This window comes from Cloeon dipterum, chromosome 3 (assembly GCF_949628265.1).
Source record: "Cloeon dipterum chromosome 3, ieCloDipt1.1, whole genome shotgun sequence".
Lineage (NCBI taxonomy): Eukaryota > Metazoa > Arthropoda > Insecta > Ephemeroptera > Baetidae > Cloeon > Cloeon dipterum.
Genome location: NC_088788.1, coordinates 18,185,737 through 18,211,518, shown reverse-complemented (window position 1 = coordinate 18,211,518; position 25,782 = coordinate 18,185,737). Strand labels below are relative to the sequence as shown.

The following is a 25,782-nucleotide window of genomic DNA, read 5'->3' as shown; positions in this document are numbered from 1 at the left end:
GTTCATGAAGGAAAAATCGGATATTTCCTCATTAAAATGTATTTTATTTATTGATACCCTACTAGTTCCGGCTGTAAACTGCAGCTATGTGTGATGGAACAATAATAATAAAATTACGGTTCTTAGTAAAATTTACAAAAAAATTGCAACATTTGATTAACGATAGGAAAAATTCATATATATATATTTTCAGAATAAATAGCGTTTTATATAGTTTACATTTTAACAAAAGGACCAATTAAATTTTGCAATTGCAGTGTCACTGTCTCAGTTATCAAACGCGTCACGCGGAAGCGGATTTAATATCACGCAGAGCGTGTTTTATTTTTCAGACGCTCCATCGCTTTTGCTTAACCTCGGCCGTACTCCTCTCACCACCTTCGCTTCGATAAGCTTGCGTCTTTTGCGGCGGCCGTCAGGTGCTCACGTAAGTGTACACAGTGCAGGTAAACGCCTCCACCCACCGGGCCGGCGTGCCCCCACCCTGAGAGGCCGAGTTGCTTTATAAATCGCCAGGCCTGCAGAGTTCATCACTTGTTCACTCGCAGCAACCAACCAACCCATCCCATCATGTTCAAGCTCGTGAGTTTCTCACCCTCCGCACCCCCACAGTTCGACTTTAACACAATTTCAATTCGCAGGTCGCTTTCGCCGCCCTCGTGGCCGTTGCCCAGGCTGGACTCATCGCCTCCCCCCTGGCCTACACCGCCCCCGTGGCCACCTCTTACGCCAACACCTACAAGGTCGCCGTGAAGGCCCCCGTCCTTGCTGCCGCCCCCGTCGCCTACGCCGCCCCCGCCTACGCTCATGCCCCCGTTGTTGCTGCCCCCGCCTACGCCTCGTACGCCGCCCCCGCCTACGCTCCCTACGCCGCTCCCCTCGCTTACAAGGCCCCCCTCGCCTACTCCGCCTATGGCACCACCCTGATCCACTAAGAGACTAGTCAACTCGCTCAACAAGGTGAATTTGCGCCACATTTGGAACCTGAAATAAATTATTGCATTTTATGAACTGAAAAACGAACGGAGTTTTAATTTTTTGCTCAGCTCTCAAAACTTAAAATTCATTTTTCGGCAGATTTAAACTTTGGGATATTGATTTTCTCTAGAAACAGCACAATATAATAGTTTGAACGATCGACTTTTTTGTGATCCTCCAATTGTTGTGGGACCATCAAATTATCATAAATCAAGAAGTTTTAAAGAGACTTTGACATTGTACCATTTTTCCCATAAAGAGAGCCAAAAAATAATTTAACTATGTATGTAATTGATCGCCTTTTGAAATCAGCAAATCAGCCTACACCCCTTTGGATTCGGTCTAAAACCCTCTTTTAAGTAGAAAACTTTGTAATGCTGAAAACTATAAATCAAGGTATTAAATATTGCCATTTTTAAGTACTTACAATACTTAAAAGATAAACGGCTTAAAATAGTTGAATTATTTATTAAACTTCAGTCGTTTCTGATATCATTATGTATCCTAATGGGCCTCAATCTCATAAAACTGAAATGATTGCAATCTTCCCATCATGAGAGAGCGAGATGGTGTGTGATTGTAGAGCGTGTAGGATCCTTTTGACCGTCTAATAATCACCCAAAAGAAGCCCAGACGAAAGCAGTCTCACAATAGTCGTCTTGTTCATATTTTTTATGAAAAAAAAACTATCTTATAACACTCACAACCTTACTTATTTGTTTCAATTGAGAGTAAAATCGCCACTACTTTCAATTATGTAAATTCTTTGGCTCACTTTGAACGCACTGTATCGTAAGAGCTAGCCAGCTTTTCCCGCCGTTGGCCTGCGTTTTTTGCTGCCGCCTTGGACGCAGCCAATGACAGTGAAATCAGCCTGTGAACAGATGTTCGACAAAAACAGTGCTTGTTATTGGAATACGGGAATAGAATAACAAGTTGATTGTAACGATTATATAATAGTAATTATTCACTCGCCACAATGAGAAATGATCCAGCTAAGCTAACTAGCGAGTACAACAATCCCTGTTTAAAGGTCTGCAAACAAATGTGAAAATCCTCCAAAATTATTAACTACATTATATTTTGTAAGTTTAGGAGCAGGAATTGTCTTTCAAGTGTATGCACGACAACAATTTTGACAGAGACTCTTGCACAAACGTTTTTAAAAATTATCAAGTGTGCAAGGAATTTTGGGTAATAATATTAAAAAAATGAATCACTAAATTATATTTAATCCTCGATCTGTTCTACAGAATCACATTAAAGTGCAAAGGCGCAGAGATGGTATCAAGCCGTACATGCCACCACCTGAGGAGAGGGATCAAATTAAGTCAGACTATTTGAACAGTAGAAAGAAGTTGTAATGACTCAAAAATTAAACTGTTAAAAATATTACTTTCGTTGGGTGTACAATAATATATTATGTAAGTCGGATATTCTATGGATGAAATAAAGCGAGATTTTATGCTATATTAGCATGGCTTTTATTAAATCTGTTGAGTAGTTCACAAACCAGTGGTGTTTTCTTGATCTTCGATACTCGCTTGATGCGTTATGATCCTAAAAAAGTGACCAAGCTGTTCCTCACCTGCAATCTATATTCCACAGCAACATCTTCGGCTTTACTTCAAATTATGCAAATTTACATTTCGGCCAGCTATGACTAATTTTTTACGTTCGCCTTAACAAGTTTGTGTATGTACAAGAGACTGTCTTCTACAACTTGGCTTCATGGTTGGGTGTATACAATTTGCACAACATGCAAATATTAAGCTGCTCTAAGCATTTACCCTTAAAAGTTATAATCTCTTCATGAAAAAGCTGCGTGTGCGTCTTCCAGGAATAAATAATAACACTAATTGATGTATACTTTACATGGGTATGGAAGGCTGAAATTTTCTAAGACGCATGGCTTCTTAATTTGTAGTGAGCACGTATAATTCTTGCATTCTGCGTATTTATTACATCGTATATATTAGAACTGGCGACATTCAGATAGGATGAAAGACATCAAGATTTTCCAAAGCTGTTCGACATTTTGTTGCGACAGACTAACCTACCAAACGCAACCTCGAATCACTTAAAAACTGATCTGGTACTGCGTTGCTAGTTCAACAGAAGCGAGACTAGGAATGATTAAACAAGTGATATTAGAATTCGTTGGAAACAGCACATTACTACACTCAATGATAACGTAATTCAAGATTGCAGACACTGGTTCAAACAATAAAACACTTTGTAACCCTCAATCAATCCCACCTTGATATGATCTCCCGATACATTTGATCAATTTGTTGATTGTGTAGGTCAGTTCGTCAATTTGGGCCCACTCTGCATGGAAATTTAAAACACGTTTAAATATTCGCACTTAAACTAAAGGGAAAACTGCAGGTTCTCGATGTGTAAAGTAATGGCCAAAAACTGGCTCAAAATCTGTCGGCGAAAACGACTGAAAGTTCTCGTTTGAGTGCTGCAAAGGTAGCAAGCTCTGGAGTACATAATAAATCAAACCGATTTCGAAAAAAAAAATACTTGACGATGTCCGAGGTTGCAGAAACACTCGACTGACAACACATATGCAACCCAGGGAAATGAGGAAAAGGCGAAATGCTGCTGAGGGTTAGCATTTTGTGTTGTCCCACAAAAGTCAGGCAGATTTGTCTTTGATTCGGAAACATTCTATTTTGAAGTGATGGCACATTTCTTGCACCTGAAAGCAACACGAAAGTCACAAAATTAGTTTAATGATACTCATACACGTTGAAAGGTGAAAATATAATTTATTTCGACTTTTCTTCTTGTTTTTCCCAGTTAATTATTGCTTTCTTTCACAATTAAATTGAAAATTGATAGCTTAGAACTGAAAGGTATATTTCAAAAGGTTAAGATCTGGGGATTTCAGTTTAATTTTTAGCAAGGCGAAAGGCGAAATCAGAAGGTGAGGACAATTTCAATAAAAATATTATTAAACTTAAAACAAAAAATATGAAAACTAATATGAAAGATATGAAAACTTTACTGATGCAATATCCGTAATATATAAAATTATGGAGACTTAACACGTATTGTAATTTGGATTGAAAAATTATTGGTAAAAATCACACCATAAAAAAGGAGTTGCTATGTGATTACTTTTCAAGAAATTATGGCAGGTTGAAATTTGTTTAATATTCAAGTTTTAAATTAAAGAAACCATAAATAACGTGGACTATTCTTTTGGAAAATTGTCATGATTTATCAAACACAAACACTATCAAATGGGAGCGAAAATGCACTAAAGTTTTTGGATTAAAAGATGCACTCCTCTTGTAAGTAAAAATGTCTAATTTCTCTCAACACAAAGATATTATCATTTAGTTCAAAATATTACTCATAAAGGTAAATTGAGCTCTAAATAATTAAGCAAACTTGGCAAATCTCTTTATAATGTAATCAAGAGGAAATAATTATTTAATTTAACTCCCAGTAGACGTTAGTGCATAACATGACGCTTATCAACATGTTAAATTAAGGATTAATTCTTCATTATTGACATTGCTTTTAAGTTTAAGTGCTGATCCATGGCTCATCAAGAACTAATAAAGATTACGAGATAAAAGAGATGTTTGAACTCACCACGGAGGTGCCATAGTGGATTTGTGTGACTGTGGCTAACATGGTGACTGCGTAGAGCAGGGGCAGCTCGAACGCAGAAATTGCAGGCACGTAGACCAAGAGCAACACCATCAGCCAGAGAGGCGCGATGATCCAGTGCATGGCTTCACACCGCGTGTTCGACATTTGCGAGACGATCAGACGACACTGAATGGAAACAAAATTTTGAAATGTGCTGAGAGCGACGGGATAAGTCTGAAGCGTACGCAAATGTTGGAGAAGATCGTGCCCGTCATGAAGTAAACCGCCCGCGGGTCGACTTCAATCACATTGTTCGGCGAATTCACCATCCAGAAGGAACACAGACCCAAAAAGCTGACTACTGAAAAGCACGGGCGCAGCGCCTCCAGGGGACCGCGCATTTTTCCCGTCTTGTCCCTGTAGGACCTGTTATTAAAGGAAAATCACATGTTTAGCTAAAATGATTCATGGTTATGATGGAAAATTCAATGATTCAACATGAAATATATTTACAAGAAAACCCCTGGCCCAGCATACCTTCCAAAATTTAAGTAAATTTTAGCATCAGACATGTAGATTTTTATTCAAATATGTATAAGAAAATGACTGATGAAAAGTTAGTATCTCGCGCAAAGGTGAGTCATGGAGCCAAACCTTAGTATGAAGTCTTAAGGGGGATATCCTTGTTAGTTTTTGAAAATTGGGCAATTTTCGTAAAATCATTGTGAAATTTGATACGACTCTCCTTGACAAGAAGAATCAATCGAAATGTACGTTTTGTCATTTTGAATATCTATTGATTCCTTTATTTAAATTTTGATCGCTGGCTCATGTTTATATCACTAAAATCAACACGTTTTATGCAAAAAAATACTTGATAGGTGCGGCAGACGCCGACAGAACCACGGGGTTTCCTTGTCAGTGACAAGTTCAGACGTTTTATCAACTTGAGGGTCAAATAAAAGAAAATTTTAAAGAATTTAAGCTCTTTTGATAAGTCTTAAAATGTAGACAGAGGAAAAATAAAGAGACCTAATCTGCTGCTAAAAATTGTGAAACCCAGCTCTCAAAAGAATTTATAAGGCATAAAAAATACTCACAAGTAAACATTCCACAAGGCAACTGGTACGTTGAAAAGGATTGCGCTGACGTAGAATACAATTTCAAATAATTGTCCGCATGATAAACTTCCTAAGTCAAAGTTCCATATGGTATGGCTATAAAATGCAGTCACTGTGAAGGTCGCCATGGTGGCCTGAAATTCGGTTCAAAGTCATATATTGTGCCGGTTCAATGACCTTATTTCGCTCCAAAATAACTACATAATTATCAGTTAACATAAGCTAAATAAATTCAACAACATCATTACAGAGCAGATTTGTTCGTACCAGCATTGAAGCGTCGTAGCCCCACGGCAGAAAGAGAACTCCGGTATTGTACTTTTCCCAGTGGGAAATGAAAAAGTTGAGAAAAATGTTCCAGAAACAGAAGTACATCCGGATGGGCGAAACACTGTGGTCAGTTCGGCCGAATGCAGAGTACATGCACGTGACTATGAAGACAGTTGTGTACGAGTCGAGGCCATGGTCGAAGAGCTCTCCCAGTGGGCCGCTCGTTTGCGTTCGTCTCGCCTGCTTGCCGTCAATACCATCTGAAGTGACCAAATAATTAATTAAAGGAACGTCCTCAGCGCAGTGTTAATAATTAATAAATCTGACAACTATCAAATACAGCAATTTCAGTTGAATTTTTAAATTTCTTCCATTGATTTTTTTTTAAATTTAAAATATATTATGATGTTTTTCCTCTGTACAAAAAAATACAACAAATCTCATAATTATTACAGAAATAGCGTTGTCATGCGAAATAAATGATACTGTTTTGATTGAATATGAGATAATTGTGGGCTCACCTAGCGTGTAGGCGAGGAAGAGATTGAGGGCAGCCGTTGCCCAAAGCCACCGCGGCAGCGGTGACACTTCGGGGTGATCGCTGCTCGAGGCGTAAAAGTTGTAATCGTAGTACGAGAACAGAATGAAGTTGAGGACTGTGAAGAGGAACCCGACAAAGGTGAGCAGGTTCGGCGCCACCCATCTTGGACAGAGCTGCAGGAAAAATTGCTCTCATTCCGCCACGCGCCACAGAAAACAAATCGCTTACCTTGACCACTGTGTTCCAAAACGGGTGCATCACGTAAATACTCAGGGGACTGGTGTCTATCGAGCTGTACTGTAAACAAACGGAAAAAAACTAAATGAATAAATCGGCTGTGAATAAATGAATGAAAATAGGAGATAGTCAGCATGATAGGCGATTTGTTACGAGCTTTTTGTGTTTATTTGGATTGGAACGGTATAGAATGGATTTAATTTGATACAAACGTTCATCCCACAAAAGCCTAACATTTAATTTTTTATTTAAACAAAAGATTTTAATAAGAAAAAACAATTCCCTCTCTTTGCAAAAGGCAACTGTGGCAAGGGTACAGTAATTAAAACGGTTTGTAATTGTGGCTTAGATCGGCGAGATATTGCATTTTTTAACCATCTAATTAATTCCGTCTAAGTTACAAAAAACCCGCAAGTTCTTTATATGAAGTACACTGTTTATTTTCTCAATTTTTAATAACATCTTGCGGTCATTATTAGCACTTAAGAGTATAGCAATTATTTTAGTTCTTTGTCCATGACATCAACTAGTGAAATTTCTGGCGAAATTTATGGCATTTTTAAATTAAAATTCTGCGAAGCAGAGAAATTTTTCACCTCTAACGGCAAAATTTGGATTTTTGCTAGGAAAAAATTGACATAAATATTGCAAATCTTCGCGAAAAATAAAATGTAACCTTGAGTTCTGTTCTCAAATTCTAGTTTAATTTTTTAAGTAATATGTTAAATTTGAGCGATTTTAGTGATTTGGCACCTTCCTATCAAGAAATTTTGGCACGGCATTTTATTGAGAATAAATTCAAGACGAAACGAAACGAGCGAAAATCTGTTCCGCTGTCTGGTCGTCGTGACACGTGTACTTTTTGTTTGAGAAAAGTGTAGCAGGTCGCAAGGTCATCAAGTTGAGTGTCACGGTCTTCTAGAAGCATGGTGGTTCTTTCTATCTTTGTGAGGTCTAAAAGCCACAGATAATACATACATAGCTTCATTCATGCGAGCCACAGTCCGACTTAATTTCGCTGCGACAATATCCTGTTTGACAACACTGAATTCAACAACCTCTTGGATTTCAATCATATCTTCACGATCAGTAAAAAATAAATTATTAATTGTGGACGAGAATAAGTCTAATTTAACTTAAATTACATTAAAAGTAACGTTGTTTTCCAAATTAGAATATGTTAAATAATATATTAATGATAAACAAGGAAATCTGAATTTCGAAAGAAAAACAATAGCTTCAACTATTATTCATGAATACGTAATAGCTCTTCCCCACGTTGACTTATGAAACTCGCAATGACTAATGCGTAGTTCCACAACTTAAGGTTTGCTTTTGAGCCTTACCCAATACATTCCAAGTGTACTGAGGAGTAAAATAGATAAAAATGATTCGTCACGAAAAAATCAGGATTCAATTGTGATGTAAGCGGTGTGTGACGTGTCGCATGAAAGTTTGGATGCTAAATTTAACGCTCGAAGGCAACAGCCGCATTTCATAATTTCTCGGCAAAAGAGGCTAATGCTCTTGCAGGTCTTAAAATAGAGTGCAACTTTGTTCGGCTTCCTTTTCATTCACCAGCAAGCCGGCCTTCACGGGCTTTTTAATGAAGCAACTAAACGTAGCAAAGATAGCGATCCGGATCCGTTCTTTCTTCAGCTTCCGAGCCCAACAGCCCACCGAACCAAAATAGCTTAACTTAACCAGATTATTTGCATCAAAATAATGGTCCGCGCTGCTCGCAAAAGTGCGGCTGAGAAACGTTTTACGATGGAGCAGAGGTCAAATAAATGCAGATTGCACGATCCTACAACAATTCGTTCCTTGACTTTGCACTCCGATGGACCCAAATACCGCACATTTGACCTCTTCCAGTGATAATAATTACTCACTGCTGTGTTATTATTGTCTATTATGGTCAATTCAGATTATTTATTGAAAAATAAATCAGTCAAGACCGTATTCAGTTTTATTTTCTATAGCCAAAAGAATTTTGTTGAAAACACGATGTTAATACTGCAATTGTGGTTGGGAATATGATTGATAGGTTAGAATTATGGGAACGTGCGAACGGTTTTTCCAAAGGAGGAAACCGCAATTTGTGGCTACTTTTTGTGCGTTGAGTAGAATGAGCATAAGTGGCTATTCATTGAAATTGACTGTGAAAGGCAGTTTTTAGAGGAAAAAAGCTCATTATTACTGTTGAATGAAAAACAAAAATATTGATCGCACTTCTCTGATTAGGAAAAATAAATAAATAGATCATCCATGAAATTAACGGCTCAACATCATTATAGCATTGCTCACGACGAAAATATTTCATCATTTCATTTTCATTGAAAATTCCGAATTCCTTCAATGTTTCGTAAGATACATAGAATAACAAGGAAGCAATGCAACCAACGATATCAGTCTATCAGAGTGCACTGCAGAAATAGCTTTTAGAGGCCTGCTCTCCGGGCAGCCACTCACGAAGTTATCACCAGCCGCGCACACATTCAATTATAATTTAATGCAAATTGCGAGCGCACACGCACCCTGGATGGCACTCGCGAAGCCGTGAATATTCATGAGAGTGACAAAAGGCTATTTTGGTCAGCGCACATGCACGACGTGTCCCGCGAGAGGAAAGGGTGGCTTTTTGGCGGAAACGCGCGCGCCACACCCGCAGGAACGAATAAGGACGATTCGCGGCGCTAACTAATCCCATGTGAGGCAATAATTAACGTCCGTGCAACGATAACAGCGCGGAAAGGTCGGATGATTGCGGCGGGCGGATAGAGGTATAAGCAAACCTTGTAGTGCTCGAAGCCGGAGAGTTGTTCCTTGGTGAGGTACTTCATGTTGCGATTTTGGATTTGGCCCCACGTCCACGCTGCCGATCAGATGTTGTCGTACGCCGCACTCACTTAATTCATCCTTTGCGCGACCAAGACCACTTTTCCGTCACCTACCAGCAGTATAACGATAAAAAAAGTGGCGTGATTCGGTGTCGACTAGGCTCCCGTTGCTGCTCTGCTGCCTTTGCTTCAGTGCTTTGACGTTAAACTGTTAAGCGGTGGGTCTGGCTCGTTTATAAAAGGCTCACTCTGGTGCCATCTTGTTTTTGTTTAAGAGCCTAACAAGTTTGAAGAATGTTGTTAGTTATTCTAGTCTGATGGCTTGATGTTATATGTGGGAAAATAAAAGATGGCGCTAGGTCGTTACTTTCCAATTTTATTCAGTCCGTAAATTCACCGACGCCCACTTCAAATGTGGAAGCATTAGTTCTGTTAGCTCCTAGATGGCACTATGCACACATAAACACGATTAAACACACGTGTTTTTCGTAATATTGGAACCATTCTAAACTGACTGCCCCTCAAAGTAAATTTTGAGAAGAGTTTTTATTGTTTTCATATTTCTGTGCGGAACTACTCTTATATTTAAGTGATCTAGAACTTTATAGTAAATAATGGGAAAGAAAAGAGGTCGTGGCAAAGGGCAAGAGTGGAAGCCAGTGCAAGCTAATGACTTGTTCTTGGAAGGCACTAATTGTGATGGCCTGATCGGCATCGAAGAACTGTCTGATTATAATATCGAATCTTTCAAGAAGCCGAAATTTAAGAAACAGGTCCTTTTTTACTGCCAAAAATAGCGTGAGAAATAATTTAAATTTTTTTAGTCTGAAGATGGTGCTGATCGGAAGAGATCTTTGGTTGAAACATCAGCGGAAGAGGTCGTTTTGCCTGACAATGAGAGTGCGCCCAAAAAGAAAAAGAAAGCTTCTAAAAATAACTCTGGAACCAAGAATGGATGGGGTGTGACAAATATCGTGGAGGAGGAAACAGACTTGGACATGTCGGCGTGGGATAACCTTTTCGTTCCAGAACCTGTCCTCACGAGACTAAAAGAGCTTGGATTTACAGAGCCTACCCGTATTCAGGTGTGACAGTATAATATTTATTTATCTCAAGTGAATTTCTTATTAATTTTTTGTAAATTATTAGCTTATGACTCTACCTCCGGCAACAGCAGGAAGAAAAGATATTTTGGGTGCTGCTGAAACTGGCAGTGGGAAAACCCTGGCGTTTGGAATTCCCATCATAAGCAGAATCCTTGACTACAGAGACAAAGTCTCAAAAGGTTTTGTTTTTAATGGGCTTGTGAAGGATGAAAAATTGATAAGTTTGAACATTTTGTAGGAATCATCAATGAGGATAATGAGGCGGAGGATTCTGTCAGTGACGAGGAGGAGGAGGTAGTAGAGGATGATGGCAAAATCGGCTGTGTCAAAGTGGAAACCACTAAAACCATAACAAATGCTGATCGGAAAATGGGTAAACTGCATGCCTTGATTTTGGAGCCAACTAGAGAGCTTGCGATCCAGGTCAAGAACCATCTTGTGGCTGTTTCCAAGTACTGCAATATCAAGGTATTAAAAATGCGACGCAAGAAATGGAACAAATTTAAATTCCAAGATATTCAGATCGCCACTGTTGTCGGAGGAATGGCCCAGGAAAAGCAGGAGCGAGAGCTGAAAAAGTGCCCTGAAATTGTTGTCGCCACTCCAGGTCGGCTGTGGGAACTGATCAAAGAAGGCAACCCCTTCTTGCAGCAAGTCGACCGGTTAACGTGAGTGTCAAATACCAGTCTAAACCTTCAAGTTGTTTAAATATTTGCACCTGTCAGGTGCCTGGTGATTGACGAAGCAGACCGCATGATGGAAAGAGGCCACTTTCAAGAGCTGGGGGACCTGATCGAGCGGCTGGAGCTGTCAAAATGCGCTCGCCAAACGCTTGTATTCTCTGCCACGCTCACGCTGGTCCATGAGCCGCCCAAGAGGCTGTCCGTGAATAAGAAGAAGAAGAAGGGACCGAAACAACCCTTGAGAGTCACTCCTGGCCAAAAGCTGAACCAGTTTATCTCAATGCTTGGACTAAAAAACCCCAAGGTACGTGAAGTGGTGATTCCTGCATTTCATAATCATGCTATACAGGTTTGTATTTTCAATGATAACATATATAAAAATAAAAAAGAAATACATACATAGGTAATTAAAGAAATTAACATGAACTAGAGGTCTTGGCTGCGAGATTTAAGGCGTGATCTTTCATACTTTTTACTGTAGGAACACACACACACACAAAGCTGTTTCTCACTTTTTGACTTTAATCCAGGTGATTGACTTGACTGCCAAGGAAGGCACAGCCGAATCGCTGACAGAAGCATACATTCCGTGCCGGCTCGAGGAAAAAGACGCCCTCTTGTACATCTTCCTGAAGAACCACCCTGGTCGCACCCTGGTCTTCCTCAACAGTATCTCCTCGGTGCGCAGACTGGCCAACGTCTTTACCCTGCTCAAGTGCAGTCCGGTGGCGTTGCACGCGCAGATGATACAGAAGCAGCGGCTCAAGAGCCTGGAAAAGTTTTCGTCCAACCCGACTGGCCTGCTGCTCGCCACCGACGTCGCAGCCAGAGGCTTGGACATTGTCGGCGTCCAGCACGTCATCCACTATCACGTGCCGAGAACGTCAGAGGTGCTGCTTTTAAAGTCGCTCATTGAACCGAATTTTAATATCCTTTTGTTCAGAATTACGTTCACCGCAGTGGAAGAACCGCTCGAGCGCACAAAGAAGGTTTGACGGTATTGTTTGTGGAGCCACAAGAAATGTCTGGTTTCAACAGGATGTGCCAAAATTTGGGAAAACGTAAGCAGAATTTGTTTGGATTTAAATGACCCAGCATACACAGTTGACAAAAAGAGTTTAGTGGTCATTATCGAAAGTATCAAAAAATATAAACAAATACCAATTTACCAGGCATGAGTAAGGACGCTGACAGCATAAAAAGATGCTTACAGTTTAAAGAAGTCAATTTATCTCAAATGTTCAAAAGTAGCAACATTTTCTTTGCTAGATTTCAATCTTCAAAGAATTATAAATCGACATAACAAGTCCAAAAATAGCAACCAAACTATGCTTTTACATGCGGAACTTCGCTGAGCTGACAATGAATTAGACGTTTTAGATGCTTTTATATGGTTTGAAGTTTAGTCTAAATGGCTTTAAATTTCTGGCTTTATGCTCAATGGATGATTCATTGATTTGAACCTAAAAAATAGTCTTTCACCACAGATAAGAACCCTTTATTTAATTGACAACTTGGCGCCACCTGATTCATCTCTTTGCCACTTCAAGGGTTTTTGTAGTTAAAAGCTTTTTTATTTTTTCCCCAGCCGTTAAACGTTGATCTCAATGTTTTTCTTGTCTATTGTAAACTTTTTTAGTTTACTAGAGCTTCCATTAATTTCTTTCATCACTAAAAGTGAAATCGATTTCTTTATCTTTTGAAAGGTATTTTTCCTCAAAGCTTTCAAATTGCTCTTTTCTGGATGAAGTTCCATTGTCTGTTCATTGGAAAAACCAGGCTTATCTTTTTGTATGAAAAATCCATTTTGACCGCTGTTAACCGATTTCTTTCTTTAGATAATGACCTGCCAGAGTTTCCTGTCGATCGCAACATGCTGGATGAGGTCAAGAAGCGAGTAGAGCTGGCCAAGGAGCTGGAGCAGCTGGATCACTCACATCGCAGGAGTTACTCTGACGAGGGATGGCTGAAAAAGGCTGCCAAAGAGCTGGACCTTCACTTTGACGAACATGATCGATTGTATGCTCTTTTAAAACCCTCTTTAAACAAAATTATAGCGTTTCTATTTAAGGCCACTGCGTGCTCCTGTAGATCCCAGTGCTGAAAGGGCATTGAAGTTGAAGAAAAAGTCGCTGGAAGCACTGTTGAGAGCGCCTTTGAACAGCAAAGGGTTTTCAGGAAAATATCCCACTTCCACTGGCGCCCTTGTAGTTCCATTCACCTCAGGTAAAACTGACATTGATATCAAAATTATTTTAAAGTGCTTTTGTAGCAAATCTTGTTAAACAATGAATTTTTCAAGATTTAAAATAATTCACAAAAATTGTTTATAAGGAAATTGCATTGACAAAATAGCCCAAAAATGGCCCTTAGACTGGTCTTCATTGCATTAATTCCCTTTACTTTATTTAAGAATTAATAAATATTGGGCGTTTTACAGGATCATCTGGTGAGGCCTTAAATATGGTCAAATCTAAAAGTCCAGGCATGAAAAGTCTTGGGCAGGAGCTTGGAATAAAAAAGAAAAGGCGGCCAAGGTTCAACAAGAAGAAGAAAGTGAAGGAGGGAATTTAAAATAAATGCCATTTATATGTTGGTCAGATTTTAAATTCGCCTCTTTTATTAGCTGGAATGTTGCACGACACAAATAGCGGTGAAGCAAATGACAGAAAAGATGAGTCAACTTTTGTACATGGTCCTACGTGCTCTACAATTGCGGCCTCCTGCATTTACTTGTGCTCATAAACAAATTCAGGCGCAGCTGTGGTTCCAAACTTTGACACAAATTAACGACTTGCACGAGCGTTTGACTTAGTCCAGAGAAAAACTTAGCATTAAAATCGGCCAATGGCGGCTCTTAAACACGTTAAAACCACACTTATCGGTTGGTCGCCCAGCGCTTCATGGCGTCCTCCCAGTCGGCCGTGCTGGCGTTTCCATTTTCCTTCTGACTGTTATCCTCCCTCTGACTCCTCAAGAGAGCCTGGAAATTTGTGGTAAATTAGACGGGAGGGAATTTTGATGCGTTTGATTTGGCATACTTGTAAATTCTGTCCGAAAACATCGGTATCATCGTCATCAAAATCATCCTGAAGGGCAAAAGTACAGGAAGGTTTAGTAGACATGCCGAAAAAATTAAACACAGGAGGTATATCACATAAGGGTTGGAGGTTGAAATTTAGTCTAGAATGTCTTTTTTGTCTAGTTCTTATTAATGTTAAGAATTAATTCCTGAAATGTTTGCCTTGTTCCGCAAATATTTCTGAAACTTTAACTTGTAAGAAGTATTATCTGGTATTGTTTTATGAAAATTAGTACCAATATGTAATGTCTTGTAGTTGTGTTTTGGAAAAACGCGCAATTTGGCGGCAAAATCCACAAAATGCGGGTTTTGCTAACTCAGTACCTTATCGCCTGCATAATCTCCATTGTTCCCAAGATTCCTGGCCTGCAACTCGGCCATGAGTTGCTCCTGCTGGAATCGCTTGTGCATTTCCTCCCTCCAGAGGACGGTGCTGCCATTGGCCGTCCGACTCGAGAGCTCGTCCTGATCCTCGTCATCGCCCTCAAAGTCTGCATTTGCAACAAAGAAGTGCCAACCGCCGTCACCTCTAGTGCCGAAATCGGCAACTCGAAAGGTGGTGGACAACCAAAAGGAGGAGAGACTCTCTCCTACTTTGTATGTAAGAAAGTGATATATTTCGTGAAAAGCAAAATTATATAGTTTTAGGGTTCTTCTCGAGTTTTTCGAAGAGCGCCTATTTAATAAATTGCTGTTGTAGCGGTGTTGCTTTGCATGCGTGGAAGCGGATTCATGTGAATTGCTCACACTCAAGTCGGATGTTCATTCAGCGAAAAGTTTTAGCTCTTTTCTTTTTGAAAAGGAAAGCTTATTTCATTATTTTTGCAGATCTTTTATACTACTATACTGAATAAGTAAGCACCAAACAAGTCGTATGAGTACATGCAAAATGCATCTTTTCAAAGGTTGCAAAGTGCAGAGATAGAGAGGAAAAGGTAAAGAAAAAGAAAACACACGCATACTGTTCAAACTCAATAAATATATATGGAGCATATATTTATGGTAATATCTTACTGGTCTATATATTGCCGTTGGCCAAACAATCAGAATAATACATAAAAATCATACAATATATCCATTTAGTAAAAATAAAACATAATTTTGCGGCTAGCTGCTCTCACAGAATCAGACTTTTATGTTGTTTACCCACAAGAGTAGCGTTTCTTGTATATAAAATGAACATAATCCATTATATTATTTGCTGCCAGCAAACGTAAAACTAATCAACAATCAGGTGGAATCAAGGAATGTCCAACTAAACCATGATCCGAAACGAACCAGAGATTACAGTAATAAAACACACACAGAAGTAATAATTATGGTACACACATGCTGATCAATCGACATAATCAATGTTTCAAAATCAATAAGGATTTTCACTGATCAATCTGAGCACTGTCCTACCTAGGGGTTTTCTGATGATCGGCCGTTTCGGCTCTTCGTCCTGATCTGACCCTTCTGCAATTAGAGACGACAAGATTGTGTATAGGGGTGGTTACGGGGACCAAAATTTACTGCTTTCACACAACTCGCTCGCCTATTTGAACTTTGCATCACATCAAAATTAAATCTCGCAATTTTGTTTGTCAACGCTAAGTGAGCTTGTTAGCATAAATAATATATATAATACATATAATTGTTTTCGTAATTTGATTACTATCTAACAACGTATAAGCATTTATGATTATTCTTCAAAAACTAAATTTTAGTTAACTTGTAGCTTTACTATTGGGTGATTCCACGATTTGATAATACCGTCTGCAACTTTTTTAATTTTAGTTCCTGATTTTTGTAATGGTGGTCTAGAGGTGTCGAAATAATAAAGTTGGCCGGATTTTTTTTTACACTGGGCGTTCACAAAAATGAGAATATCTCGGATTCTAATGATGCTAGAACATCAAATTTTGTGCCAAAAGATGCTTATATTTAAACGGCTTACAACTTTTAAGTACAAAACATGTCTCTTCAAAAATGTTTCGAATTTTCGTAATTTTAATTTATTTTTCAGTTTTGAATGTCTCAAAAAAGGCATTTTGTATTTATCTGATTTTAGGATAAAATGTTACCGTTAGTGTGCAGCATGCCGAAATATTTTCAGGATGTGGAAACTCTTTGTTTGGGAGATAAAAGGGTATGAGCTTGGGTGAATGGTCAGAAAATATAATTTGCACGATCGTTTCATTTTGATCTTCGGAATATACAGGCGTTTTTAAAAAATTGCAGACCATATCAAATCCCTCGTAAAATCAGCCTATATTGAGATTTCAATGCAGCTATGCTACTTTATGGTTCGAAGGTTTTATGTATGAGAAGAAAATATATGTCTATGGCGAAATTCCTTTTTTTTAACCTGGATTTTCAAGTCTCCAAAATAAACTAAATGTTGATCAATATTTTAAATTGGTTAACTTCAAATCACCATGCTATTAAATAAAAAAATCGCCTGAGAAAGCGCAAACTAATAATTGAAATTAAATTTAAGTCAGGCGCATTTCGTTCTGTCACGCTCTCGTTATTGCTATAGAAAACTAGAGAAATAATTGTCTTGCCGTCATCTCCAAGTTATGGGTTTTGATTATTGGAATCAATTTGAGAATACATCACCTCTTCCAGCTGACGAGGAGCTGTTTGATCTGCTGCCTATGTGTTGGGGGAAAAAACGGGGCCAATAGGGAAGCACACACCACAGGCTGGTAAGATCGGGGAGACAACGATTTGGACAAACAGGGACAAAAATAGGGATGACGAGGAGACGAAAAATCAAAAAGAGTCACCAATCATCCGGAGCAAAACTGAGATAGAGAGAATAACAACACACGCACGTACAAAAAAGTCAGAGAGGGAACGCATGACGGGGACACTTCGGCAGCGATTCGCAAAAGTTCAAAATTCCATCGTGCCCATTGGGTGGCAGGCTACGTAATTTTATATGCGGTACCAGACTAAGTCATCCAATAATAAGAATAGTGAGGAGAGAGAAACTGACTCGTAGATCGTAATTGTCATCATCATCATCATCAAAGTTAAATTGAGTATGTGTGAGGTGTGGAATAATGGACAGAATTAAGTAGCAGTAAAGTAATTTGTACAATCATTACAGGATGAGTTAATGAGTTAATCTGAGATATGGCTGTCTCACGAGGTAAATTCGAAGAGTCGATTGAGTACTACATGCAAAATAATATAATATGTATAGGTATACGTATGTTAAATGTAGGTACAGAACATCAGCACTAAGTATAGAGTAATTTATTTATAATAACGCTTCCACCGCCAAGGATGTGCTCAACTCAAAAGATCACAGTGTTTGGCGGATTCTTGCCCTTCCACTCCACTCTCCACCCCAAATTCATTTCTTGAGCAATCATTGTTTCGTTATTAAGAAGTAAAGCTCTAATAAAAGTATCTGAATCTCCAATTATTCGCCTTTTTTATTTTTAACAGAGGTAATAGATTCTATTCTAGAACCAAAAAGGTTTCATAAAGTATCTTTTTTAGTAATTATCTGAAAGAAACAACCAAATTTTTGTTTTACACTGACAAACTGACCATTTTGGTTTCATCAGGATTTACGAGGGTTTATGACTCAGATTTTTGGAGCCACTTTTTTAAAATTGTGAGTTTGAAGGCAATTCAGTCAAACAGAAAAAAATAAACCATCTCAAATTCATAACTCTATCAATCAAACAAAAATGCGTTTTCCTGGGGTGGATTCAATAATATCAATGAATGTTTCTATTCTGGACAAGGAAAATAAATTAAATAAATAATCTCCCGAGTCCTCTCTGAATTAAAAAGTAAGTAAAGCTGATCTAAGTAAAGGCGATTTGAGAGTGAAAATCGGCCATATGACGGATAAAGAAAAAAATAATACTGTCTAGAGGCACATCCTTGGGCAGCGGCGTCAGTCGGCGGCCGTCGCAGCCTCGGACTGGCCGGCGGCGGCCTCTGGTCTACGCTCAGCACTACCAGTCTGCTGCTGATGCTGCTCATCCTGCTCACCTGAGTTGAGCTCCCTGACCAGCGTGGACATGGCACAGGTGACTGAGTCGGCGGCCACCAGCAGGTCGTTGCGCAGGCTGCGCTGCGGCGGCGGCGGGCCCTGCTGACCTCCGAAGGCGCTCCGCACGTCCCCAGCCAGCGAGTCGGCCATGCCGCCAGGCCCGACGGTGTTCATTGAGCTCATCGAGCTGGACAGCACGCCCGGTGTGGCCGGCGCCGAGCGCGACGACGACGATGGAAGGCTGCCCGTCATTGGCATGCCGCTGGTCGGCAGCGGCGGAGACTTGGTCGACCGCGGCGACGAGTTTGGCGTCGAACGGGGCGATGGTTGGTGGTTCTGCAATTTGGTCCGTCATTAATTTTACTCGAATTATATCAGAGTCATTAATAATATTATCCTGCTGATAGGGAATGATTTGGTTTCAAAAAATAAAAAAGCAGCAGACAAAATGTTTTGGGTCGGCTGAAAAAATTGGCATGAGATCAAGCAAACTCAACGAAATTTACACCAGAAATCGGTCTATGTTTTCCCCACAAAACAGATGAAAGTCGAACATTTGTAATTTAAAAAAACATATAAATGAAACTCATTAAGTCAAATAATTTGACCAGTTTCCTCATTTAAATTTTTAGGGTGTACAAAATCAACGATATTATTGAAGGAGGAGGGTAAGCAACCCCTAAATTCTTCAGCTTGTCAGCAAGAGAGGTCAAGACGAGTGTAACGGTGGGTAGTTTTTGCAATTCTGATCGTTCCAACCTAATTTTTGGAATTGGAAATATTTTCAAAACGCGGAAAAGTCGTGAAATTCGTGTTTTGCAAGTATTAAGGCGTAATGTTTAGAAAAAAAACATCTGAAATTTTCACACATGGCATGTAACAACTTTTAAGAACATTTTCAAAATTTTCAAAATTCCCAAAAGCCACCTAAGCTCATTTCCATAAATTCAATTAGAAACCGTTATTAACAGTAGTGACTTTGATCGGGCTCTACGGGGAATACAAAGCACGATTTAATTTGAAAATGGTGAGGTGAGATTCAACGTCTCAAAGTTTTCCAAAACTGTCCCGTAAAACCCGTAAAATTGAATATTTTGTGGGTAAATTTTATAACGTACTCTACTAGTAAAGAATCGATTTCAGGTGTGAGTTAGTTAAGTTTGCTTTACCTCATGCCAATTTTGCGCGTCAAAACGAACGGCATCTCATGTACATGAAAGCATTTTAAAAGTAAAAATATTTGGCACCTCTCATAAATGGAACAATAGAGATAATTATATGCAACAATTCTCTGCTTCTCGGGTTTAACGACCTAACATACCTTCAGAAGTTTCATCAGACCCTCAAGCTGCACCATGAGTTGCCTTCTGGAATCCTGCAAGGCTGTCAAGTGGCCCTCGAGCTCTCCCTTCCGCTGTCTGAGAGCCCTTAGTTCAGCCATCAAAGCAGGATTCTCTTCAGCACTGGCGTTCATCCCAGCCGTTTCCAACTCCTGTTGTCTTCTGACGCATAAAATAGTGATTAAAATATTTCCCTTTTGATGCGGTGCATTTGAATTACCTTAGTCTGGCGATTTCTCTCATAATTTCCCTGTTCTTGGACTCCAGCTGCTGAATCAGTTCCCGCTGAGCTCTGCTGGTGTCCAGACTCAGGTTGGCTTCGGAGGGCGCTCGGTTCTGCAAAAGAGACTGTTTCAAAGCGGAAATTTCGAATTTCTTGAAACACTCAGCTAGCTGAAACTCCAGTAACAAAATTGAACAATGACTTAGGCCAGTGGGATATGAGTTCTAAAGCAGGCAGGATGATCAAGAAAAAAATTGTGCTGACTATGGGATATGTGTGTGTTTGTGCTTTGCTTACGTACTATGAAATCGTGAAGAGGCATAATCCATTGAATGTGTTGCGACTTGAGTGAGAGAGAAGGAGAGACCAATCATGAGTTAGTTCCAGTGATAAGAAAACACTCACAAAAATGTGCACATTGAGCTTTTTCGGTTTTCTTTCAGACAAGCCAAAACTACTCTGGTGTGTTAGTGTGCCAAGGCGACAAAAATTCGTTATATTTACAACCCAATGAGACATTCAATAGTAAAATGAAACGATTGGAGCGATACTCACAGCCGAGCGAGCCTCGGCAGCCAGCCTAGCTGCGTACCGGGCAATCAACTTGTGTTCGTCGTCCAGGCGAGCCGAGTCCAGTGACGTTGTGTTGTATTTGCTTGGACTTGAGCACAGAGGGCTGAAACTGCCGATAAATTTATGGTTAATATTTAAAAACAAAAAGACTGGATCATTAGTTAAAACGGAAATATTTAGAGATCTCAGCCAGATAATTTTTTAAGCTACTTTGAACTACACTAAACGAAAATCTTTATTTAATTCTCAACAAAGAGTTCCCCAAAACGTTTCAGACACCGTTGGATAGATCTTGACAAGAGGAATCGAAATCTGCAAAAAATATCGTCGAGCGATGTAAATTTTAGAAAAAAATTCACAAAACTGGAATTTTTATTGTTGGTCCTATTTTGATTACTTCAGGCCTTTTTCGTTCTGTTCAGTGAACTTCCAGTTAACATGTTCGCGCTCTTGAATAAATATTTGAATTTCTTGTCTTGTCCTTTTCCAGTTACAAAATTTTATGTTTTTAGTATTTTTAAACATGTGCCAATTTTACTTCGGGAAGTTTCAGTCACCAGCGCACAAAATCCTGCAACTGATAATTTTTTCTGAGGAGTAGAATTTATTGAGGAAACAAAATCTTTTAAAAATTACTTTTTTAACTATATTTTTTGCGTAAAAAAATATGATAACTGTGAAACAGTCAAATTAAAACTATTCTAGGAAACAGACTTCCCAGATTACAAGAATATACTCTCAAGATTTGCTCAAATCACAAGCAGAGCTTAAATATTATTCAAAAGATATGAATCACGATAGTCGATTGAAATTATCTTTCAAGCGTAATAACACCGTCAAAATCGTAGGATCCATGCCAACAGGGTGTCAACAATGTGTATTTCAAACCTGAAATAATACCTTCTATGTGTGGATCTGCTGTCCATAGAACCGACGTCAAAGGCTCCGGAAAATGAGGAGCCTTCTGGAAATCCATTGTGAGTTGGCAGAGGTGATGGAGGACTGCAGCAGAAAGGGAACATATAAATAAAACTCCAAGTTCAAGATCAGACAAACGATTTTCTTACACAATGTGCGAAAGATTGAGGGTTTTCTCGGGCTCGTCGGGAAATCTTGGAATGTTGTTCCGGCCCTTCTCAGGAACGCACCTGAACGACTTTCTCAGCGAATGGCCGATTTGCTTGCTCGGCGACTTCAAGGAAAAATAGTGTCAAAACAAGATCGCAATAAATTTCAATTTCAATTCACTCACGTAACTCGTGTACTCCTTGACTTCGTGTTCGTTGGTGTGCTGGCCCGAAATTCTGCCTCTCCAGAAACAGTCTTGGCAAAGGTTGTAGTTGTGGCATTTCTGGCACCGGTATCTGAACCCGGTGAAGTTGTCCCTCTGACACGCATCACAAATCATGGGATGGACCACTGGAAACATGATTGCTCGGTCACAAACGAGGCCGTTCGCAATGTTAAGTGGCTGGGCGGCGGCACGCGACTAACGCAAGCAGTGGCGACTTGAGCCGACACTTCAAAGGCTTAAATTGTGGCATTTGCCCTTCTACGGGCTCCCGTTAAAATGACAATGAGAACCCGCAAAATGTTATGCAATGATCGGCGTAATGAGAGGAAAAATGGAGCAGCAGACGAGGTGATTACCTTGTTCCACACTTGCTAGTCTATGTAACAGGGGCAGCCAAACGAGACTGTGCGGTCCTGGGTCAGACATCATCACATCTAAGAAGTCGTTCACCGTCACCTTCGACGCCTGAGAGCAAAATTATTCTTTAAAACTAAAAAAATTTGTATTTTTTTCTTGATTACTATTTTTTCTAAAAATGTTGCACTGTCTCAACAATATATAAAACAGAATTGAGTGGATTTTACTCAATCAAAGCTTCATCAATTTATTCAAAGGGGAACAAATATTTCAAAGCTTGAAATACTCTTATTTATTTTGCACTCACCCCGTTGAAAATGGAAGTTTCAAGCATGTCCGAGTAGCTGAACGAGGGCGACTCGTAGACGGCAGCGGGCAGCGCCAGCACCTCCTGCAAATACTCTGCGAAGCGTATCTGCAGCATGTGGCCGTTGCCGTCGGAAATTTGCGAGAAAATATCTACGAGGAAAAGAGCGCCGATGAGATCGATAGCTAATTAATTTGCACTCTGCTTACATCGTAATTTATCCATCAACTTGCCGGCGCACATGGTGGCTAACGCGACCTTAATTGAGAAGACTCTGATGCGACCCACATTTTCTCTGCAATCAGAAATTAGTTTCACTTCGTGGTGCCGCATTGGTCCATATCTGCTGATCTGACAGCCCCCATGACACGGCAGCACAGAATTTTAATGAATATTTCGCCCCTCGAGCGGCAGTCTGGGCCTGGTGGGCACAATAACGGCCACAGGGCGCTCTGTTGCGGACAGTAGGATCATCATGCGGATCTCGATTTTAATAAAACGCAAAGAAAGAATAGGAGACGATATTTGACAGCCGGGGTTCCGTTTGTTTCTCAGGGTTCCGTTTGCACGTTACGAACTCGTATATTAAACAGATTGTTTAGCTTCAAGACACCGATTAAAATTATCGACTATAATTGTCGACAAAATAATTTATTCTACACATCCTTGTGAACATTTAAAAAAATTGGATACTGCAGTTTGCGGGCTATTTTATTAAAATAAGTACAATAAATCCTATCCAGTGGTAACAAAATGCAACCCTGTTTTTTCTTATATGACTGAAAAGAAAGCCATTTTTTCTCAATTTTCTCAAATATTCAAACAAAAGGTGTCAGGTGACAACCCTAAACTACTTACACAGAGTACGCGGCGAGCAGCCAGTTGAGCAAAAGAGAGGAGCACGCGTCGACCTGCACCTGTTGTGGCGCCGGCAGTCTCTTGTTCAGGTTGTGCAGCAGGCTGGACAGTAGCGTCTCCAGCCGGGACACGTTGACCTCAGCCTGGGGCTCCAAAGTGTTTAGGCCATGCTCCCGAAAGGCTTCGATAACGTTCCAAATGTCGATGATGTGCACTACCGAACGAGAGCGTGATTATTCGACTTATCAGCTGCGTCTTGAGCGCTTAAAAGAGCTTTATTTCTGGCGCGCGGCCGTAAATGTCAGTCCGACACGCGGGCGTAAATCTTTTTGAGTTGTTGTGGCTCCTCTCTCTTTCTTTCTCAGTTTAATATTTATTCCTCTGAACTCGAGTGGACGCGAGGAAGATTATTTTGTGAGAAATAAAATGGAATTTGGCAAGTTTTTCGTTGATTTATCTTTATAACGCCACTTTCGGTTTAAATAGTGGCAGTGTTTGGCAATGCTTGATTTTTAAAGTGGTTGGAAACTAAAGTTGGTCAAAATAATGTTTCCTGTTGGTCTCAAATGTAACACTTTCGTCTGAAACCGTTTTTGGAGTTCTAGAACGGCAAAAAACTCTCTCATGAAGCTGTAAAAAAAGATTTAAAAAAACGCACAACGAATCAAATTTAAGATTTTCCTACCTTCATATTTTTTAAGGGGGTGTTAATTAAATTCGTTAAATTCTTTATTCTCGTTACTAAAATAGTCTTGAGGTTTATCCATTCATCGAAAATAATTTAATTTTGACGAGATCAAAAAAGATAATTTGACATTACAGCTCCTTTAGGAACCAAAGACCAGGCAAATTAATGGAAAGAAAATCGCTACTTAATGTTTAGGCTTACGGTTCGTTTTCTTTTGTACGTAACGCAGTTTGCAGGCGGTCCTGTAAGAGGCGAAGCGGATCATGTCCAGATTTTGAGCCCGCATCTCCTGAATGAGCTGCCGGTGGCCGGCGCTGCTCTCCACGGCGGCCACCTCGGCGGCCATTTCAGCCAGCCAAACCTCGCTGTCTAGAACCTCCAGCCTGAAACAGAAAAATTAAATTCAAGTCCTTAACAAAATATAATTGGTGGCAGGTTGTGAAAATATTTATTTGATAATTTAATATGTTATTCCAATAGAATTATCATCGATTTTTTCTATCTGTGAAGCAACACGCGTTTAAATCTGGCGGCAGGATTCATGTGCGGGAATACAATGCTCGAGTCGGTGCATGCCCCACTTTTGCGTCACTTCTTTGACCAGCCATCCCGCAAATCGAGTGGGATGGCCCACGGGCAAACACGACGGTGGCGGGCGACCGACCGAGCGAAATCATGCAATTGACGCCTGCTCGCTTTTTGTTCCCCGAGCAAATAAAATTCGGAGGTAAATAGAAGGCGGAATGGAGCCCCGGGGAGAGAGTTCAGTCTTCCTTTTAGATCGAGAAGACGCCTCGGCAGTGAATATTCATTTGGCACCTTTAATTTCACTGCCAATCAATAAGAGAGCAGAACGGACGGCAACTTGTATGTGCATAATTTTCAGTGGAGTGGAAGGAAAAGAGTAAGATATTGATTCGTTTGATATTCCTTGAATTACTACTCCTTCGAGAGCAGCCTTGTTATATCTTTAAAGGCCTCTTTAAAGACTCTATATTATTGTTTATTAACTCTCACAAGGAAATTTTGATTTGACGGAGTTTCCGAGTTTTGAAGCTTTCCTAGGAAATTTAGATTTAGCGAACCACTATGGAAGTTTTTTCCAAGTCGTAAATAATAGCCCATCGATCGTTTTTTCAATGAAAAATGTCTACTAGCCAAATATCAGTCAAATTAGACAAAATCTATATTTTTCAATAAATTTGGTCATGTTGTGCCATCTTCTTAAAATCTAAAAAATTCGCTAGAATCGATGAATACAAAATTTTCCACCATTGTTCGTGGTTTCACTAAAAACTAAAACGTCGAGTTAGAAATAGATTCCTTTTCAGCTCAGTCAAAGTAAATTTGTAGCAAAGGGACAAGAAAATGATTCAGATGAGAAATATCGCAAAGATTAGTTTCCAATTTGTATTTATTAAAGCACAACTTTTTCTGGTTAGAAAATCACCAAACTTTGCGCAGAGAGGTCGATAAATGTACTGGATTCATTTGAAATTATGCAAACGCTGCGTCCATTTTACGCGGTGTCATAAAATTCAATTTTCGCGGCAGAGTTATGCAACCAGTGTAGCCGCTATGTGGAGCGTGATGCATTATTATTACATCGCTTAATTAGAATGCAGGCGAGAAAGAATTTCAATTTCCGGTGGTAGAAAAGAAACAA

At 39.7% G+C, this 25,782-nt stretch overlaps 5 protein-coding genes across 5 annotated transcripts in view; 3 read left to right on the top strand and 2 right to left on the bottom strand.

Annotated features, from left to right (window-relative positions):
* Window positions 1-424: 424 nt before the first annotated feature.
* Window positions 425-1,019, top strand: LOC135939657 (cuticle protein 12.5-like). Its single transcript, XM_065484144.1, has 2 exons — window positions 425-582; window positions 642-1,019. Exons 1-2 carry the CDS (start codon window positions 571-573, stop codon window positions 933-935), a joined length of 306 nt encoding a protein of 101 aa, XP_065340216.1. The 5' UTR covers window positions 425-570; the 3' UTR covers window positions 936-1,019.
* Window positions 1,020-1,851: 832 nt separating this feature from the next.
* On the top strand, window positions 1,852-3,507 carry LOC135941239 (coiled-coil-helix-coiled-coil-helix domain-containing protein 7). The gene is made up of 3 exons (XM_065486587.1): window positions 1,852-2,011; window positions 2,074-2,172; window positions 2,232-3,507. The coding sequence occupies exons 1-3, from the start codon at window positions 1,958-1,960 to the stop codon at window positions 2,340-2,342; spliced, it is 264 nt and encodes an 87-aa protein (XP_065342659.1). The 5' UTR covers window positions 1,852-1,957; the 3' UTR covers window positions 2,343-3,507.
* On the bottom strand, window positions 2,439-9,820 carry LOC135941237 (ethanolaminephosphotransferase 1-like). The gene is made up of 8 exons (XM_065486584.1): window positions 9,558-9,820; window positions 6,754-6,822; window positions 6,506-6,698; window positions 5,982-6,244; window positions 5,694-5,848; window positions 4,839-5,019; window positions 4,594-4,779; window positions 2,439-3,688 (listed from the first exon to the last, which is right to left on the bottom strand). Exons 1-8 carry the CDS (start codon window positions 9,603-9,605, stop codon window positions 3,626-3,628), a joined length of 1,158 nt encoding a protein of 385 aa, XP_065342656.1. The 5' UTR covers window positions 9,606-9,820; the 3' UTR covers window positions 2,439-3,625.
* A 269-nt stretch (window positions 9,821-10,089) lies between these two features.
* On the top strand, window positions 10,090-16,610 carry LOC135941236 (ATP-dependent RNA helicase DDX24). Its single transcript, XM_065486583.1, has 11 exons — window positions 10,090-10,375; window positions 10,427-10,687; window positions 10,752-10,877; window positions 10,931-11,176; window positions 11,231-11,376; window positions 11,434-11,695; window positions 11,922-12,281; window positions 12,335-12,452; window positions 13,230-13,410; window positions 13,463-13,617; window positions 13,832-16,610. Exons 1-11 carry the CDS (start codon window positions 10,217-10,219, stop codon window positions 13,963-13,965), a joined length of 2,148 nt encoding a protein of 715 aa, XP_065342655.1. The 5' UTR covers window positions 10,090-10,216; the 3' UTR covers window positions 13,966-16,610.
* Window positions 13,977-25,782, bottom strand: part of Dyb (Dystrobrevin) — a 42,299-nt gene continuing 30,493 nt past the window's right edge. Inside the window, exons 2-18 of the mRNA XM_065486582.1 lie at window positions 24,318-24,499; window positions 23,429-23,642; window positions 22,780-22,865; window positions 22,571-22,722; window positions 22,263-22,371; window positions 21,865-22,031; window positions 21,680-21,804; window positions 21,513-21,614; window positions 20,595-20,721; window positions 20,341-20,382; window positions 20,037-20,152; window positions 19,798-19,978; window positions 18,476-18,812; window positions 15,878-15,931; window positions 14,798-14,964; window positions 14,433-14,480; window positions 13,977-14,374 (exon numbers count right to left, since the gene is read on the bottom strand). Coding sequence (XP_065342654.1) covers window positions 14,270-14,374; window positions 14,433-14,480; window positions 14,798-14,964; window positions 15,878-15,931; window positions 18,476-18,812; window positions 19,798-19,978; window positions 20,037-20,152; window positions 20,341-20,382; window positions 20,595-20,721; window positions 21,513-21,614; window positions 21,680-21,804; window positions 21,865-22,031; window positions 22,263-22,371; window positions 22,571-22,722; window positions 22,780-22,865; window positions 23,429-23,642; window positions 24,318-24,462 — 2,277 coding nt within the window. The 5' untranslated portion in view covers window positions 24,463-24,499 and the 3' untranslated portion in view covers window positions 13,977-14,269. The remainder of the gene's footprint in view (window positions 14,375-14,432; window positions 14,481-14,797; window positions 14,965-15,877; window positions 15,932-18,475; window positions 18,813-19,797; window positions 19,979-20,036; window positions 20,153-20,340; window positions 20,383-20,594; window positions 20,722-21,512; window positions 21,615-21,679; window positions 21,805-21,864; window positions 22,032-22,262; window positions 22,372-22,570; window positions 22,723-22,779; window positions 22,866-23,428; window positions 23,643-24,317; window positions 24,500-25,782) is intronic.